Source organism: Rosa chinensis, chromosome 1 (genome assembly GCF_002994745.2).
Source record: "Rosa chinensis cultivar Old Blush chromosome 1, RchiOBHm-V2, whole genome shotgun sequence".
Classification (NCBI taxonomy): Eukaryota; Viridiplantae; Streptophyta; class Magnoliopsida; order Rosales; family Rosaceae; genus Rosa; species Rosa chinensis.
In genome coordinates, this window is record NC_037088.1 from 32,442,432 (window position 1) to 32,456,687 (window position 14,256).

General features: G+C 37.8%; 2 protein-coding genes and 1 long non-coding RNA gene across 5 annotated transcripts; all 3 read right to left on the reverse strand.

The window, feature by feature from the left end:
* Positions 1–1,885: 1,885 nt before the first annotated feature.
* LOC112177354 (7-deoxyloganetin glucosyltransferase) lies at positions 1,886–3,779 on the reverse strand. Its single transcript, XM_024315652.2, has 2 exons — positions 3,177–3,779; positions 1,886–2,986 (listed from the first exon to the last, which is right to left on the reverse strand). The coding sequence occupies exons 1-2, from the start codon at positions 3,697–3,699 to the stop codon at positions 2,058–2,060; spliced, it is 1,452 nt and encodes a 483-aa protein (XP_024171420.1). The 5' UTR covers positions 3,700–3,779; the 3' UTR covers positions 1,886–2,057.
* Positions 3,780–10,753: 6,974 nt separating this feature from the next.
* LOC121051086 lies at positions 10,754–12,800 on the reverse strand. 3 transcript variants are annotated; one of them, XR_005805070.1, is made up of 4 exons: positions 12,490–12,800; positions 12,274–12,322; positions 11,565–11,650; positions 10,754–11,213 (listed from the first exon to the last, which is right to left on the reverse strand). It is a non-coding gene; the product is annotated as an uncharacterized LOC121051086 (long non-coding RNA). The 3 variants fall into 3 exon arrangements; XR_005805069.1 differs by adding an exon at positions 11,325–11,417 and having other exon boundaries at positions 12,274–12,800; XR_005805068.1 differs by having other exon boundaries at positions 12,274–12,800.
* A 639-nt stretch (positions 12,801–13,439) lies between these two features.
* On the reverse strand, positions 13,440–13,710 carry LOC112191517. The gene is made up of 2 exons (XM_024330872.1): positions 13,589–13,710; positions 13,440–13,488 (listed from the first exon to the last, which is right to left on the reverse strand). Exons 1-2 carry the CDS (start codon positions 13,708–13,710, stop codon positions 13,440–13,442), a joined length of 171 nt encoding a protein of 56 aa, XP_024186640.1.
* Between the last annotated feature and the right edge of the window lie 546 nt (positions 13,711–14,256).

The window sequence follows — 14,256 nt, forward strand, 5'->3', positions numbered from 1 at the left end:
TAAAGGAGGAGAAAAAGATGATGTGTGAAGTAATGGCTGACTATCGACCACCAGACGGTTGGTCTTCCAATATTAGCAATTGTGTCCGAGTTGAAGAAAGAAAACTAATTGGGTTGAAGAGTCATGATTGTCATATTTTGACGCAGTATCTACTCCCAATTGCCATTTGTAGGCCCATTAAGTGTAAAACACTTATTAAAGTGCTACTAGAATTGAGTGGATTTTCAGGCAATTGTGCACTAAGGTTGGTTCAAAAGCTTACTTTGAAGATCTATCTCGGAAGATTGCCTTAACATTATGTGATTTGGAGTGTATAATGCCACCCTCATTTTTTGATATAATGGAGCATTTACCCATTCATTTGGCTGATGAAGCTGCAATAGCAGGCCCAGTTCAGTATAGATGGATGTATCCTATCGAAAGGTAATTTTTATCTGATACGTTTGTGAGTAATTAATATGTTAATTTATCGCTTGGCATGACTTATATATATTGTTATTGTTCAGGTACTTACACACTTTGAAAGATTACGTGCTCAATAAGGCTCACCCCGAAGGAAGCATTGCTGAAGGATACATAATAGATGAGTGTCTCTCATTTTGTACTATGTATTTATCAGGCGATACTGCATTAGAACGAACCATACTATCTCGTAATGCTGATGACCCTGATAACATCATCAGACTTGGATTGCCATTGTTCGTTACAAAGGGACGAGCTTTAGAAACTCCCCAAAAGTTTATATTGACTGATGAGGAGAAGCAACGAGCTCATACGCATGTGCTTCTGAATTGTCCAGAAATTGATAACAACCTGAAGTAATATTTGTTAAAGTGTGATTTTATATAATGTTACTTTTCATTAAATTGACTTAATTTACCTAATTAATGTCCCAAATTTTTTTTTTCAACAATAGGGAGCATGTGGAAATAGAAAAAAGTAAAAGAGGTCGACATTCCGTGCAGGACTCTGAGAGATTGGCAAATCTATCATTTTCCAAGTATTTTAAGAGCATGGTAAGTCATCATATATAAATGACATTCTCGTCAATATATTTAACTTGTTAAGTACTAACTCAAATAATGATCATTCTCTTATTTAGTAATCGTTATTGTGTTGTGCAGATAAGAGAAAAGATTAATGAAGGTGATATTAATATTGATCCTGATATTTGCGCATTGGCGGAATGACCAGACAATGAAGCCAAACGTTACAAAAAGTATGTTATGAATGGTTGTCGCTTTCATGTGAAGTCAATTGACACTGGTTCTACGTATCAAAATAGCTGTATTTTTGTTAACGCCGGTAGTAATTGCTATGCCACTGCTAATGATCGCCAACCAAGAGATGACATAAATGACTATTACGGCGTATTGAAAGATATCATAGAATTAGACTATTATGATGGTAGGAAAGTATTGCTATTTGAGGGGGATTGGATTGATAGTCGGACTCATAATCGAGGATTGAAGAAGGATGAGTTTGGGTTCATATTGGTAAACTTTAATCATTTGCTTCCACCATCCGATACTTTTATTTTTGCTAGTCAAGCAAAGCAAGTTTTTTATATAAAAGATCCAATTGAATCTGATTGGGAGGTTGTTGTGAAGACCAAACCAAGAGACTTTTTTGATATGGGTGTGGATCTTGATCCAGAACCGTACGCACCTCAACAGGTTGTTCATGGACTCAATGACGAGGAAGATGTGACGATAGCACGTACAGACATCTCAGGAGTTAATTTGGACTAGCAGATCATCATCCATGTGCACAATATTCATTTTTTGCTTCTAAATACTTTATAAGAAATATTGTGCGTTTTTGCAAGTATTTTTAATTAATATATTTTATGTCGTTAAAGGACAATTTTTTTTAATGTGTTAATTACAAGCTGATGATATTTTATAAAGTAAAGAAAGAATATATTTAATTTTGATTGGTGGTGAAATAGCTTAAAAGTAATTTATTAATAAATAAAAATAATAGCTAATTACTAAAACAATTAGAGCATCACCAAAATATTTAGAACTCCTCAGGGATAAACTCCTAGCTTCTTCTCATAGTAGGACTTGATTCACCAAGTTGTCCAAGTTTGTGGATGAAGAACCATGAGGACCAGTGGCTTCTTCTGCAAGTTTCTTCCACTCCATGGCCTGGTTTCTCATTCTCTTACCCTTCTCTCCTTCCATCACCTCTGTAACAAGCTTCTCTACTTCGTCTCTCTTTACATCGTTACTGATGATCTCAATGCCAATGCCCCATTTCTTGCAAGCAGACCAAGTATTTGTTTGTTGGTCCGAGAAGAATGGCCAACAGAGCATAGGCACTCCTGCAGACACACTCTCAATGATTGAATTCCAACCGCTGTGTGTTAGAAACCCTCCAACAGCTGGGTGGTTAAGCACTTGCTCTTGTGGGCACCAACTTGCTATTAGACCTCTTTGTTTGGTTTCTGCCACAAACTCCGGCGGCAAAATGGCTGGTTCACCAGCAACCAAATCAGGTCTAATCACCCAAAAGAAGGGAAGCTTGGTATTTGCAAGTCCCCAAGCAAACTCTATAAGAGTTTTTGATGTCATGATCATTATACTGCCGAAGTTCACATAAATAACTGAATTTGGTGCCTTGGAGTTGAGCCACTGGAGGCACTCAGTTTCTTCTTTCCATAGACTGTATCCAATAGGGTCCAAAGGGTGTTTTGGTATGCGATTGAGGAGTGATTGGAGAGGGCCAATGGCATAAACACGTGAATGAAGCATAGAGGAGAGAGCTTCCACAACATCTTCTTCCAACGCATCGAATGTATGAAGAACAACGGCTTCAGCTTTACCAAGTCCTTCAATTACTTCAAGGACTAAGTTCCAGACGCTGTCATCAGGATTTGTGACTTGAAAGTTGGTGGGGAGATCCCTTAACCGGATATCCTTCATTCCTGGAATCCAATCTATGACCTTGTCCAAATACCCGTTTGTCAAACAGCTCTCATCTACATGTTTTAAAAAAAAAACAAAAAAAAATAGCAAATTAGTCAAGGCATAGATGTTATTCACACACTTAGAATGTCGTCATGCACTACACGGCAACGAATGTTATCAAATATTTTGTTGTTTAAAATACTGTAAAATAACCATGAAGTTAATACGAAGGCCAATAAGCTAGTAATAACTATTTCTCACCTTTGAGTGGTGCGAGTCCTTTTTCCATCAAAGTGGGGAAGTGTGCATAGGCCATGATGCTGCTTGCACTCATTGTAAAGAAGAGTGTGACAGGAATTTGATGTTTTTCTGCTGCTGTAAGGACGTACGCATTCCAACCATCTGAAACTATGCGAGTCACCGGAGGATAAGTGTTTGAAGTACTTGCCAAGTCCTTGAGTTTTGTGAGGAGGCCATGAAACGGAGCCAAGAAGTTTTTCCTCAAAGACTCGCAAAGCAAATTGACGTCTTGCGATGCATCTTCATCACAAATCGGAAGGCCATCTGGAATGGTTTCAAACCGGAAATCAGGCAATCCATCGAGGGAGTTGGGTCCGAGAGATTTAAGAAATCTTTTGTGGTTGAACTCTGTGTTGACAAAGGTTATATGGAAACCTCGGTGGTGGAGGAGTTTTGCTAGCTTGAGCAGTGCCTTTATATGGCTTTGAAATGGGAGTGTAACACAAACAACATGAGGCTTTTTAGCTACTTCCTCGGAACCCATCTTAGTCGACTGTGTATATGAGTGTGTTCAACACTGGAAAAGATGCTGGTTTTATAGTGATCAATATAAGAACAGCGTAGGGCTGAGTCACTAATGACATGTTTCCTGCATCAATAATTCAATATAAGAGCAGCGTAGGGCTGAGTCACTAATGACATGTTTCCTGCATCAATAATTCAATATATAGCTTTCGCAGTGGGGTTTCCGGCTGTTAATGCATTTAGCTAAGAAATCTGTAGTAGGTCGGCCCAATTCTTGAAGATGCTCTAAAGATTTCGAATGGACAGATACAGATGATGAAAACACATGGTTAAGGCGGACCAATATTTATGTCAAAAAATAAGTACGTAGGGCACCAATTAGTAAAGACGAGAAATGTCAGAAAACGATGGAAGTCATGAATTCATAATTTATTTGGCAGTTCTGATGCATACGGATAGCAATTTCGAATGCGCTGAGAATCAGGGGAAAACTTCGTCTTCCATACAAGTTGCCCTCGAAGCATTCCAGACTTGCCCTATAAACTTTATACCGGAATGAGAATGATTTAGGTAGTACAGTCTCCGGCCGATCGGAGCAAGTAGAGCTCGCCTGGTTCCCTAGTCGATTCGGGTTTTTTTTTTCCTTGTCTTAAACATGAAAAGGCAGCAAAGCAGGAAGCCAGGAAGGTACACATGTTATTAAAAGAAGATCATGCCAATACAAAAACGGATATTGGACCTTGGAACAAAGGCATTCTCGATTCTCTTAGCACTAAGACGTGACAGAGAGTGTGGATTGGAACACGAGACGTACAGCTAGGTATTTTCTCTATATAGTTGAACCAAAAAAATCTTACAAACAGCATCAGTAATTGCCAACAAAGTGCATCTTGTGGCTAACACATATATTATACTCTTGTCCCGTGAGTAGACATGTATTACAGTGTGTATCTTTTTCTTTGATGAAAGAGGTTTATTTCTCAATCTTTCAAAATCATCCTTGAATTGGATTCCTTGTCCTTGGCCTCTGATCTAAATAAAGAGGAGGTTAGAAAGTGTCTTAATTGAGGAGGTGAAGACAATGTTGCACCCCTTTCCTTCAGTAGTTTGTACCTATTGCCCAATATACATGTTAGCTAGCAATGCGCTTTTGTTTCCTGCATTTCAAGTTTAGTAGAGGAATTAAGTGCCACAATGACTCTCCAATGTACTTTTTGCTTATGTACGTATCTAAGTGTTTCAATCAATATATTTCTTGAGTGGTGCCAGGAAAGAAATCTTGATAAAAGCAATACGTGATTCAAACTGTTCCAAATTATGTGATGAATTGTTATATGTTGCCACTTGGTTTATGTGATGATTTGCATTAGTTGTGTGTCGAATATCGGTGGGGTGGTTCTGAGGAGAAAAACAAGATTCATTAGAGGTCATGGGAACGTTTATGTGTTCCAAAGCAGGAGGGTGGAATGGGTTTTAAAAATTTACATTGGTTTGCCCTTGCAATGCTGGCTAAATAGGGTTGGTGTTTAATACAAAATCATGATTCTTTAATTGTTCAAATGCATCAAGCATTATATTATCCTGAGGGTGATTTCACTAAAGCATGCACAGTCCCCTTCTTTTCCTTGGCGTAGTATCCTGGAAGCAAGAGAAGTCTTGGTACAGGGTTTGAGATGGCAGGTAGGGAATGGAGAAAATTGCAATATGGAAGGATAGATGGATTCCAAATGTTTATCCTCATTACCCTTCTTCACCTTCAAGTAGGGATGCTCCTCGATTTGTTTCTGAATTGATTGATCTGCTAACTAGAAAATGGGATCAAGAGAAGTTGGAGAGGTTTTTGCACCGGTGAATGTGGATCTTACTCTTGCTACCCCCTTAAGTAGTAGAGCTTCAGTGGATCATCTTAAGATGAGATCAAGAGAAGTTGGAGAGGTATTTTGCACTGGTGAATGTGGATCTTATTCTTGATATCCCCTTAAGTAGTAGAGCTTTAGTGGATCGTTAAATCTGGCATTGTCACAAAAAGATTTTTTAGTACAAATAGTGTATACTATGTTGTTAAAGACATTGCATTGGGGCTAGTCTTAGCCTCCACATCAACATTGGATCCTTACACAGGCCTTCGGAATGCCATCTGGAACTCTAAAGTTCCTAGGAAAGTAGCATTGCATGCTTGGAGAACCTGTACTGGTATCTTGCCTACAAGAGAAGGTTTGAGTAAGAAGGGTTATGTGGGGGACATGAACTGCTTGGTGTGTAATCATGTACGTGAAGATGGATAGCACTTATTTGTGCACTATACGTACGCTCAAGAGACTTAGGTAGCAACTTCTTTAACACATGCTACTGGAGCTACAAATGTACAGGATCATTTGCTCGATATATCTCAAAGTATACAAAGGAAAAATTTATGCAAGTACTTATGGTCTATATGGAAACAAAGGAATTCTCAATTATGGGAGGACAAAAAATAGAGACCAATTGAGACAGCTATGTTAAGCTTGAGTTGGTATAACGACTTCAAGAAGGCTAATAGTAGTGAGGCTACTCAGTAATGACAAGTCATGCATTGGGCTAAACCAGAGTAGGGATGGTTCAAGTGTAACAGTGATGGTGCTTACATTGCAAGCTCTAGTAGAGAAGGTTGTGGTATGGTTATAAGGGATGAGAGAGGTGATTTCATTACGGGGGCTATCAAACCTTGCTTGCAATTGATGTCACCTTTCCATGCGAAATTGATGGCTCTCTTTGAAGGAATGAAGTTGGCTAAAACTTTGAATTATTGCGCAAAGTTATCTTTGAGACAGATTGTTTATTGTTATTGCAAGCTTTGAATCAAAGTGCAACTGACTTACCAAGCTTGGGTCTTATACTTAATCAGGTGGAAGACATTATGACTAGACATCCAGATAGTCAGCGTGAAACTAATAGAGTAACTCACGTACTTACAAATCATGTTCTACTTTCTTGTGAGAGTCAGATTTGTAACTACTCCCAAAATGATAGGGGATGTTGTTCTAAACGATTGTAATAGTTAATTTTTTCAATGAATTTATATATCAATAAAGAAACATAGAAGGACTTTGTAGTTTACAGAGTGACCTTGAGAGGTGAACCTAGGGTTCGTGTGGTGGTGACGGCAACCTTCTGGTCCCCTGACCAAGCAACGGTGGCAAGAAGATGACGGCGTGACTCGTGTGTTGTTTTCTCGACCTAATGTAGCTTGACAGAAAGGTTGAAGCGATGTCCAAGGCTCTGATCGCTGCTGTAGGCTGTTATAGGTATGAATCATAATGTGTAGTTCGGCGGGTGGTTCTCTCTTGGGTTGGGCATTGAAGGATCCTGTAGCGATTGCGTAGAAGGTTTCTGGTTCCAAGGAGGGCGGCTGTTGGCTTTTGCTGCTAATCAAGGTTGATTGAGCCCAAGTCAGGGTTGGGGTTTTTCGTCCACTATGATAGTAGAGGAGCGTGGCCATCCGCCAAAGTGGTGACGGGCGGCTGCTCTTGATGGTCTGTGTAAGCGGATCTAAGGGTTGGGGTAGGGATGATGGGCTTCAGGCCTTGGGCCTCAGCTAGCCTGAGTTGCAGCACTATAACCTAGCTGGGCTATTTTTGCTCTTTTTCTTTTTTTCTTAGATCAGGCTTGAGTTAGGCTATTGAGGAGCAGCTTAAAAAAGGCCAGTTAAATTTTTTCCCTACTTTCAATAAGTACCCTTACCTTGTTCTGCCCTCAATTATAACTATTTGCTGGTTGATGAGTGGCGCTCTGTACACCATGAAGGTTTTAGGCGTCAACGCTTTTCAAGACAGTGGCTCTGATTTAGGGCTGAGTTTTTCTATTAGAACCTCTAAATTTACTCACTTGACCTCCTATGCTTTTTACATCTCCTATCAAATTTTCAAATACTAAATTTACTCACTAAACCTCACTAAATTTCCTCAAATAACCTCACTCATATAAGTTGCAAACAAACTATTATCTTTAAAAAAAAAAAACTTAGTTAATTCAATGATTAATTACTCTATAAATCTTAATTACATATCCATTCCTTAATCAGACAACATAAATATTTTTTTCAATAAAAAAAATTAAACACAAGGTATTGAGTTTTAAAAATTAATTTCTAATCAACAAGAAAATAACATGAACTATTTTGTGGTTTTTTTTTTTTAACTTTTTTTTGTCTGTTTTAGCTCTGCAAAAAAAAATGAATTAATCATTTTTTCTTAATGTTTATTTTATGTACCTCATGATTAATTATTAAATTTTTTTTTTAATTGCTAGCTCATTTTTTGTTTTTGGTTTTTTGCAAATATAATGGATAAACTTAGATTTAGGTCATTATATGATTTGTTTTGTTTTCCCTCACCAATATGTGTTCAATATGTATATCATACATTTTTATGTCGCATAATCATAGTTTTAATTCTTATTAAATATATATGAATGCTTTAATGAGTATGTAGTGAAATTGGAAAATGAAAATAGATAAGGAAAATAATAAATGCAATCTAATATTATTGAATTGAAAAGTCTATAGAAAATCAATGTAATATTTTTAGGTATAATTATTGTCCTTAATAGTCATTTTATAGTAGGTTATATATGTACGTCATTTAATAATTCATAATAGAGTGATGTCAAGTAAGCAAATTTGGAGGTCCTAATAGCAACAATTTTTTTTTTTTTAAAGGGGTTTGGAACCCAGCCTAACTGGGAGGCTCAACCCCACGCCCGATAATATTATTAGTAGATAACATAGAGTACAACGGGGAGGACATAACACCTAAGCCCCGGGTAGAAATACAATTATCCTCTTAGAGCACATCCTGAATAATAACAGGAGCCTCCTCTAACCATAGTTCATCAATATTACTAAAACTAGCAAGGTAAGCTAACCTATGGGCTACACCGTTTGCTTCTCGGTACACATGGCGAAAGTGAATAAAAGAAAAGTCATGAACATACCGCTTGCAATCATCCACTATCCTGCCAATAAGTGAGAAATCTTGTTCAATGGTAGTAACAGTAGTAATAAGAGCCATACAATCACTCTCCACTTCGATCTCATCCCAACCTTCATGAATGGCAACAAGCAGACCTGCATGGAGGGATTCAGCCTCCATATGTAGAGCAGAACAGGCATCAGGGAAGTGGCGTGCCATGGCTGCAAGACAACACTCCATCGGCATCACGTATCACTATTCCCACACCACCCACGCCACTGGCATTAATAAATGCTCCATCCACATTAAGCTTAACTGGGCCCGTCAAAGGAGCTGACCACTTCCCAGTCTCTTTCCTTTTATGCCTCACATGTGTAGGCCCCAATGCATGGGAAGGACGTGCACCATGAATTTCCTCCAACCACCTTACCGCCCAATTAAAGACATTCTGAGGGCTAAAACAAGAATTCTTCCATATAACATTATTACGTTCAGTCCATATAGCCCATAATAACACACAGAATAACTCAAGGAAAGGTCCAGAGATATACTCAAAAGCAAACCTGACCTACTCATGGATGGAGAGATGTTGATGGCTAGAAAAATTAAAGTTGAAATTGCTGCACTTCCAAACCATTCGCACAATCTCACAATGCAAGTAGAGGTGCCTATCATCTTCAAACTTGTTATAGCACAAAACACGTACACTTTAGATTGGGCAGCTGTACCAGTTTGGATAACGCCGTCTTTGTGGGTAATATCATCCCCTTCACCAATCTCCAAGTATGCATCTTAACTTTAGGAGGCACCTTTACTTTCCATAGCTTCTGCCAAAACTGATCCTTCTGACCCCAAGTAGCAGAAGAAGAGGACAATGGTTGGTACATGTGATAGTTTAACAACCTGGCTACGTGATAACCATTCTTCACAGTATATCTACCAAATTTGTCATAGTGCCAAATAAGCCTGTCTCGTTAAGAACCCATGCTAATGGGATATGTGAAATCAGTTCCACCTCCACGTTAAAGATCACAGAGATGTGCAATGCTTTAGTAAGATTTTGCTGCTTTCCTAATGCACTTGGGATAGAGCTTTTCAAGGACGGGACTGTTTAAGGACCTTTTCCATTGATAATCACTTTCACTGCTATTGTTTAGTTCTATATTTGCAGCTGTTTTAAGTGATCTTAGTTGATTAGTACACTAGAAAATCCTTCAGAATCTGAAGATGGGTCATAAAATCTTGGATTCGAAAAGATGCAGAATGAGCCTAACCAAGCTTGATATGATACTTCAAAACTGCTTGGAAATTCAGATTGTCAATAAAATAACAATTTTTCTGAACCTATTGGTTAATTTTTCTTTCCCTGCACTACTACAAAAACTGCATCACACAACGGTGGAAATCTGTTGTGTGATGTGGACCATGTCTGTCGTCTATCTCGATGTTGTGTGATGAGCACAATCACACAACGGTGAAACACCGTTATGTGAATATCATAGACACAACGCACTGCTTATAACCGTTGCACCAATTCTGCGCATGCCAATGCCAGAAATTGGATGTGCCGCATTTTCGATGGTGATCAGACAACAGAAGTAAGACACGCTGTTGTTGGTTAACTTCTCACACAACAGGAAAATAACACTCAGACAACAGAAGCAAGTACACGCTGTTGTTGGTTATATTATCATACAACAGAAAAATATGGCGACTGTTGTTGGTTGTTCCTTCACACAACAGGTATCATAAGTAACCGTTGTATGTGTGAGGCTCAGTGTTGAAATCTTCACAAGTCATACAACATCTTATTTCTATACCGTTATGTGATTTAACATTGGACAACTGATATGTATTCGTTCTGTTGTGTGAGTTTTAATGAGACAACAAAATTTAGTTGGTACCGTTGTGTGATTAAAATGATTTGTTGTGTGATTAACGTAATGTAATTCACTATTGTATGTTTATTATCAATTTTTTACCTGAAATATTTGCACAAATATAATATTCAAAATATATTATGTACTGAAGTTCTCTAATTCAAGCATCTAATGTGCCAAAAGAGCTAGCATTTGTCAATCATCCATACATTCAAGTATCTATATATACAATGAAACAAAAAAAGAAGAAAGCAGCTTGATGACTGCTGCATTTTAACTAACAATGATAAACAACAAAAGTAGATACAATATATACTTGTTCCAAAAATATGCACATATGCAGCTGCTACATATATGGCTCCTACATAAATCGGTCACTGCTTTCCAATTGCTCAGTCCACTCCTACATATATGGCTCATGCACGGAAACAAGAGCAAGCTCTTCAATTAAGTGACCTGCCTCGTTTACTTCTCATAATCTTGTGCAGTGACATGAAAGACAAACTCAAAACATACTCTATTGTGCTTTCAATAAAATGTTAATGTAGGAGTATAAATGCTAAATCAATTACTTCTCCCTGTTTCAAAAATCTACCTCATCCATCTTGTACTAAAATCCCATCCAATCTCGGCAGTTGAAGCCATTTTGCGGTAAAATGTTGTTTCTCGGAAACACTCTCGATCATAGAAGCAAGTTCCTTGTCCTAACAAGCATAATATGTTAACAAGATTAGTCAGTCACTCTGTTTCCCCAACCATTGATTGATTGAAAAAAAAAAAAAAAAATAATGATCATTAAGCTGCAGAGGACACACAGTGGTTGAAGAATCAGGCCTGGGTTGGTTTCACATTGCATAATATCTACTTAAAGTGTGATTACAAATCCTGAATAACTACCATATGAGTACCTACATAACAGAACAACGGCGGAAACTAGCAACATTCAAAACCAAATACAAATAATAAACTAAAGCAGGATAGATATGCATTACTGTAAACACCAAATGAATGAAAACAAGAGAATGTGAAACTTCCAAAGTATAAAGTTTCTGTACCTGAATTCCAGAATTCGTGTTCTTTGATCATACAGGCAGAGCTTTTCTAGCGAACTCCAAATCTCCTATCATACATTTTTTACTTCCTAGCAATCCCCAGCAACGTAAAATTAAAGAGCCAGTTCATATATTTTTGTACAAGGAACAAAATCCCTTCAATTCCTAAATTCTGAGCATTAATTCCTAGTATTGCCTATCCCCTACCCAGCCAGAAGAGACAAAAACCACCATGCATATGTAGATTGAATCATTATAAGGTAAGCCACAACTTAAATACATATGAGAATCCTAAAAATGAAAACCTAACAAAACTGCAATTTATTATTAAATAAAGTGATTGACTGTAATTGGAAACTAAAGGTTTATTCCTCAAGCACTATGCCACTACACAAGATAAATAATAATCAATAGCCTAACTAAATGGGAATTCTGGGAATTCCAAACCTAAGTTAACAAACTTGTGAAAACCCAATATCATCGCTAACGAGAATATCATATTGCGCACAATTTATTGAAATGATAATTGAAAGTGTAGAGATAGAGACATGAAACTACAACAGAAGGACTACTTGACTATACAAGGGAAAATCTATCCTCAATTCAATTTTTATTTCTTCAATAGAAGGCTGTTTACACTGTCCCCATCTATGGAATAACATTTGTACAGGACATTAAACTGTAAAACTCCCCCTTAGGCAGTAGTATTTACCTGCTTATTGTCAAAAATAAGGAGAACTGCAACTTTAAACTCTTTTCTCCTGCCAAGGGTCAAGAATAGTAAGTTCAACAACACATAAATTTGCATAGATAAAACAAACAAAATAAAGATGTAAAATCTCAAGTACATGAAAGACAACAAATCGGGAATGCATGTGATGTTAAATAAAAGCAAAAGCATAAGGATATGAAAAGAGGTCCACTCAACCTTTAAGCTTAAAGAATATTCAATTTGGAAAACAAGATGCAGTAAAAAATGTGAGTAGAGAGAGAGAGAGAGAGAGAGAATCCAATCAAGAATGTGATCGACAACAACTCATATTACAAAGAATTTAGTATCACGATTATCCGAAGTCCCAATAGACCTATTTCTCTCTCCAACATAATATCCCTCGCATCAAATTTCATCAAGAATGTTGCAGGCAACATCTCATATTACAATGTTGCAGGCAACATCTCATATTACAATGTTGCAGGCTAGATATATATCAGTCAGATGCAAACCACAATAACAAATACAGATTTGTTACCATAGGGTTATAATAAGAAAGCTGTTAAAAATTCATGGTCATAACGCAATATAAGGATGTCTCAAAACTAAGTAAAGTGTTGTGGACACTGCTTATCCACAGGAAATACAAACAAATAATGAAAGAACAGTAAGGGTTCAACTTCAACATCGTCATTTCCTCACATGGGATTGGCATGTTACCTAAAACATGATGGAAAACAATGAATTCGCAATGGATAGCAGGGACAATTTATGAACAAAGAATGAAAGAACAGTAAGGTTCCAAGCATGATTACAATGCCCCATTCTTTTCTTACTTCCTCTGAAATTAAAAACTTTATAGATAGATATCTATTACCTTATATAGAGCAAACCGTGATTTATCCTCATTTAGGTATATGTGAGAGAGTCTTGTCACCAGGCCCATGAGTCTGAAGCCATTTTGCTGCAATTACATCGTTTCCTAGAGCATCTTTGGCAACTTGACCACCACTTCCTGCACCAGAGCTATAATTGTTCTCCGATTAAGAGTAAAATAAATATGTCAAAGAGATAATGATTTCTAATTCGCTTCCGTCTAAGCATAATTTTAGCCAAAGGACTTGTTGTATGCAAAAATTTATAATAGATTGGGTTGTTCGAGAGACCTACTTCTTATGCCTCTGTACAAAAGGCGAGTTCTTCGCATCCTCGATCCTTTGCAAAATTAGAACCCTAAAACAAATCAAATCAAAACCCTAGCTCATTGAAAGGGACTCATATTCACAAAATGAGAAAGAGAAATGGAGTGGAGTACCCAGTGAGACAGAGAGAGAACTTGGTGATGAGAATCCCGGTGATAGCGAAGCCGACGAGGAAAGGCCAATTCCAATTCCACTCGCGCTTGAAGAACACAAGCCAAGCATTGAACTTTCTCATCTTCGATGACTTCTTCTTCTTCCTTTCTTACCAACCATCTCAAAAAGAGGAAGTCTCAGCTAAGAGAATGACTTGAAATTGGGGCCAAGGTAAAAAAAGATGGGCGAATTTGGAGGATAAGAGAGTGAAACCTTACCAGAGAACCTTGCCGCAGTTATGGCGCCGGAGGGGTCGAGATTGGCCTTCTGGTTGGTATCGAACAGGAGAGATCTAACCCAGCATTGGTGGACAACGTAGCCACTGGCGGAGGAGGTTAGGTTTTGGGCCACGAAATCGGAAAACCCTAGGGTGACGCAGATCCCCACAAGAGAAAATTGAAATAGGAAGGTGAAGATTTGGTGCTGTGCGGTCTCAGAGACAAAGAAAGACGACCTAGAAAAGGCTAACAGCAGCCAAGGAATGCCATTTTGGTAGCAAAATACGGTGAACTGGAGATGGTAGAGTTGAATTGAAGTTTGGGATTCAAATCGGGGAAGCAATTGAATGAGATGAAGATAAGGAGATTTGGAATTTGAGGGTTTTGGATGAGATGATTAAGAGATAGCT

Excerpts from the sequence above, each read along its gene's own strand:
- LOC112177354 (XM_024315652.2), bottom strand. The coding sequence starts at position 3,699 with ATGGGTTCCGAGGAAGTAGCTAAAAAGCCTCATGTTGTTTGTGTTACA. Across the intron at positions 2,987-3,176 it reads AGGACTCGCACCACTCAAAG|ATGAGAGCTGTTTGACAAAC; the intron begins GTGAGAAATAGT and ends TAAAACATGTAG.
- LOC112191517 (XM_024330872.1), bottom strand. The coding sequence starts at position 13,710 with ATGAGAAAGTTCAATGCTTGGCTTGTGTTCTTCAAGCGCGAGTGGAAT. Across the intron at positions 13,489-13,588 it reads TTCTCTCTCTGTCTCACTGG|GATCGAGGATGCGAAGAACT; the intron begins GTACTCCACTCC and ends AATTTTGCAAAG.